Genomic DNA, 4,461 nt, shown 5'->3' on the forward strand with positions numbered 1-4,461 from the left:
CCCTTAACCACAGCCACGGCTGGGGTTCCCATCGCAACCAGGGTCGGGGTACAGCACCACAACTGAGACTGGGGTCCTCAGCACAGCCAGGGTCTCCCCTGCAGCTGGGATCAGGGTCCCCATCACAGCGAGTCCCCATTGCAGACAGGATCAGGGTCCCCATCGTAGCCAGAGTCCCCATCACAGCCAGGGTTGGGGTCCCCATCACAGCCAGGGTCCCCATCGCAGCCAGGGTTGGGGTCCCCATCGCAGTCGGGGTCCCCATCACAGCCAGGGTCCCCATCACAGCCAGGGTTGGGGTCCCCATCACAGCCAGGGTCCCCATCGCAGCCAGGGTTGGGGTCCCCATCGCAGTCGGGGTCCCCATCACAGTTGGGGTCCCCATCTCAGCTAGAGTTCCCATCGCAGCCAGGGTTGGGGTCCCCATCACAGCCAGGGTTGGGGTCCCCACCACCCCAACAGTCCCAGGAAGCCACCAGCACTCAGGGTTCACACCTGCCTTCAGCTGCAGGGTGACCACGGGTGACCCCCCCATCAGCTGGGGCCATGCCACCCCTGGCAGGGTGTCCCCCAGATATCCTGCACCCCCATGTCCCTGCCAGGGACATCCACAGCCCAACGCCTCCCTGTTGGCACCCAAAGCCCAAGGCAAGGAGGGGGCAAAGCTCCCAGTTGGGGTGTTCAGGGGGGGATCACCCCACATCCCCTGGTCGTGCCCTTGTCACCACCAGCAATGACCCTCCCATGGGACCGTGCTGGGGAACCCCCCAGCTCCCGGCTCCCCCCAGGCCCTGGCAGAGCAGCATCACTCCTGGGAATAAACTTATCTTCACAAGCTCTTGGGCAAACATCAATACTATTTTTTTTCTGACCTTTTCCCCTTTTTTTTTCGGAAGGGGAAGGTCTGAGGAAGGTGGAAAAGAACCAGCTTTTGGGCCTGAAATAAAAAATGGCTGGAGCAGGTTGGGCTGACTCCTTATAATTAATCGCGTGCCTCGTAATAGGATTCTCCAGCCTTCGGTGCTCCCTGGAAACACCTTTTTACATAGGATATTGCTCACGATGGAGTGGCAGAGTTTTGATTTATGGGGTTTTGGCCTCCAAGAAGCATCTGGGGGGGCTGGCGTGGCCGGTGGGAGGTATCTGGGGGGAGAGGGGACAAGGGCCGGAGGCAGGGAGGGTGTTTGTGGGGGGCTGGCAGGAGGGTCCCGGGGTAGGTGCCTGGCCAGGGGAAAGGGCTTCGTGGGGGATGGCTGGGAAAGAGTGGGATGGGGGAAAAAGGGGGATCCCGGGGGCTCCGGGATGGGGGACACACACGTGTTGGTGTGTTAAACAGGGCCAGGGAGCGCCGCCAATAAATCACTGTAACCAGCGGGTCCGTGTGTGCGTGTGCTGTTCTCTCCTGACCGCAGTCGGCACGGCAGGAACGGGAGGAGATCGTAATAATTAATAATCATTAGAATAATAATGCATAAAGACAGTAGCAAAGTAATTAGTCAGAGAGGGAGCGCTTGCTAATTGAGGCGGGGAGCTGCGGTCCGAACAGCCTGGGGAGGAGCGGGGCGGGGGGCCGAGGGGTGGGGGATGCAGAGGAGGATGCTCGGTGTGTCCGCGGGGCAGAGCGGGACGAGGGTACCCCAGCCCTGCCCAGGACGGGCAGGAGGGGCACAGGCAGGGCCCCGGCTCCATCCCTGCTGCAGCGCGAGCCCCCTGCGTGCCTGTTTCCCCATCCCTACGTGGATGCTGGGGCAGGGGCTGTGGGAAGGGTCTGGCCCCGCGTCTGCTGGGCAGCAGGGCTTTATTTGGGGTTATTTTGGAAGGACAGCAAGCAGAGGGTGCTGGCCGGGCTCCGTCGTGCCCCCCTCCTCGGCGTGGGCATCACTCCAGCCCCAGCTGGCCCTTGAGGGCCCGCAGCTGGGCCACCTGGATGCTGCTGCCCCCGCACACCACCACCACCACGGAGGCCAGCGGGGTCTGCAGCCGCCCCTCGCGCTGCAGCCGCTGCAGCCGCCCCGCGTAGAGCAGGGCCAGGACGGCCCCGCACGCCGGCTCCACCAGCATCCGCTCGTCATCTGGGGGGACAAGAGCGGGGGGGACACCCTGAGTCGCCCACCCTGTCCCCATCAGCCACCTGTGGAGCCCTCTGGCCCCCTGACTCAGCACATCCCAGGCCTGTCCCCAGGCCCAGTGGCACCCCCGTCGCCCCGCTGGGCCCACTGGCCCCTGCTCACCCAGGAACTGCTCCATGGCTCGCACAGCCTCTGCGTCCTCCACCACCTCGGAGATGACCTGGCACTCCTGGGCGCACTCCAGCGCCCGCACCGCCACCGTCTTGGCTCCCAGGCACTTGGCCACGCTGGGGCAGGAGGGGAGGAAGGCGGTCAGGGGGGTCCCAGGACCCGTCAGGGAGCTGGGCTGAGACCCGCCAACTCGTTGCACGCGTGGCCGCTCCCGCGGAGCCTGGCTCACCTGGTGATGTCGGGGAGGGTCACGAGCCGGCCGGCCGCCAGCGCCGCATGGAAGCTGTGAGCCCCCCAGGTCTCGGCGGCGATGACGGGCACGTCCTGCCAGCCCACCTGGCGCAGGCCGGCCACGACGCCCGCCAGCAGCCCCCCGCCGCCCACCGCCACCAGGATGGCGCCCGGTTTGCTCTCCAGCGAGTCCTTCAGCTCCTGGACCAGGCTGGCGTGACCCTGCCTGCGGGGCGAGGCGGGGGGGTGGAGGGTGCAGCCCAGGGGCCCCCTGAGCCCACCCAGCCCTCGGGGACGGGGCAGCAGGAGCTGAGCCCTGGCAGCACTCACCACACCAATGGGTGGTCGAAGGGGTGGATGCTGACCCAGCCCTCGCTCTCCGCCAGCTCCAGGGCTCTGCTGTTGGCATCATCCCACACCTGGGGGGGGTGAGGGGGGCTCAGCGGGGCCACATCCAGCCCTTGTGCCCCAGAGATGGGTCCCTGGTCACCGCGGGGCTGGGGGACACCAGGGACCCACGCGGGGCTCTTGGGCGGGGTGACCCCGCCACCATGCCAGGGTGCAGGCGATGCAGGACGGGAACGTTTCGGGGTGGGGTTCGCCACACACACCCCGGCACCGCAGAGCGGGCAGCGCTCGGGCTCAGCCCCCTTCGCTCCCCCCCAGGCTCCGGGGCGCAGGGAGCGGGCGCTGCCGCAGGGGTACCTGCCCGGAGACCTCCACCTCGGCCCCCAGCTCCTCCAGCTTGCGCACGGTGGCCTGGCCGGTGGTGCTGGGGACCACGACGGTGACCGGCAGCCCCAGCTTCTTGGCCGCGTATGCTGCTGCCAGCCCGGCGTTCCCCCCTGGGAGAAGTGGGGGGGGTCCCCAATTTTACTCCCCCCTGTACTCCCCGTGAGCATTCCCCCAGCTCCCTCCGCCCCAGCTCGGCGCCCACCTACCTGAGGAGCACACGAAGTGGCGACAGCCCTTCTTGGCCACCTGGAAGGCAGGAGGGAAGGAGGGGACAGCCGTGTCCCCCCACCGTGCCCCCGGGAGGGCACCGGCAGCCCCACGCCGTGCCCACGCTCACCTCCCGGCAGAGGTGCCCGATGCCGCGGATCTTGAAGGAGCCCGTGGGCTGAACATTCTCCAGCTTCATGTAGACCTTGGTGCCCGCCGCCTTGGACAGGGCCAGGCTCTCCAGGACGGGTGAGACGATGTGGAAGGGCTTCTCGTCCCACCCGCGCTGGCCTTGGGCTGCCATGGCCCCGGCAGTGGCTGCTCTGCTGGGGAGAGGTGGGGAAGGCACCGGCTGCTCCCCGCCGGGACCCCCCCACAGCCCTGTACCCACCCCGGGTGCGGGGCAGGGCACGGGAGCCCCTCTGGAGGGACAAGGCTGCCCCAGTGTCCCCTCCTGGGTCCGGGATGGGCCCTCCCTGCCAGTGCCCCAGGACAAGCAGGGCCACCTCCTCCTCCATCCTGCTGGTCCCCAGGTTCCCCCCTTGTCCCCCAGCTGAGCCAGGGCCACCTCCTCCTCCATCCTGCTGGTCCCCAGGTTCCCCCCTTGTTCCCCAACTGAGCCAGGGCCACCCCATGGCTGGGATTACCTGGTGTCCCGCGGGGCCTCACTGCGTGTCCCCAGCTCCTCAGACGAGTGTGGGGGACGGAGGAGGGACGGGGGACGTCAGAGGGGCCGTGCCAGCGTCCCCAAGTCCCTGTGGCCAGCAGGGCGAGGGGCAGGGGTTAAACATTGCCCTGGCCCCGGCTGTTTGCTCAGCACCGGGCGGGTTTTGCCAAGCGCCATGCTGGATCGGTGCCGAAAGCACCCAGCCGTGGTGCGGGCACAGGGCCCGGTGCCCCGAGCGGGGACAGCCACGTGCGTCCCCGGCGGCCAGAAACCCCAGGGGCCTTCACATGCCCAGGAGAGGTGCTGAGGAGGGGCACCCCCAAACGACCCTGGGGGTCCCCAAGGGTTTGCCCCCGCCAGCCGGGCACAGGCACCGGCTCT

At 67.8% G+C, this 4,461-nt stretch overlaps 1 protein-coding gene across 1 annotated transcript; it reads right to left on the minus strand.

Moving 5' to 3' along the window:
- Positions 1-1,878: 1,878 nt before the first annotated feature.
- On the minus strand, positions 1,879-3,717 carry SDSL (serine dehydratase like). Its single transcript, XM_068412894.1, has 7 exons — positions 3,544-3,717; positions 3,413-3,452; positions 3,177-3,316; positions 2,802-2,890; positions 2,470-2,697; positions 2,232-2,356; positions 1,879-2,072 (listed from the first exon to the last, which is right to left on the minus strand). Exons 1-7 carry the CDS (start codon positions 3,715-3,717, stop codon positions 1,879-1,881), a joined length of 990 nt encoding a protein of 329 aa, XP_068268995.1.
- Between the last annotated feature and the right edge of the window lie 744 nt (positions 3,718-4,461).

Source organism: Nyctibius grandis, chromosome 14 (genome assembly GCF_013368605.1).
Source record: "Nyctibius grandis isolate bNycGra1 chromosome 14, bNycGra1.pri, whole genome shotgun sequence".
Lineage (NCBI taxonomy): Eukaryota > Metazoa > Chordata > Aves > Nyctibiiformes > Nyctibiidae > Nyctibius > Nyctibius grandis.

Coding starts and splice junctions, on each gene's coding strand:
- SDSL (XM_068412894.1), bottom strand. CDS start 3,717: ATGGCAGCCCAAGGCCAGCGCGGGTGGGACGAGAAGCCCTTCCACATC. Junction 3,453..3,543: donor TCGGGCACCTCTGCCGGGAG/GTGAGCGTGGGC, acceptor CCTGCCTTCCAG/GTGGCCAAGAAGGGCTGTCG. Junction 2,698..2,801: donor TTCGACCACCCATTGGTGTG/GTGAGTGCTGCC, acceptor CTCGCCCCGCAG/GCAGGGTCACGCCAGCCTGG.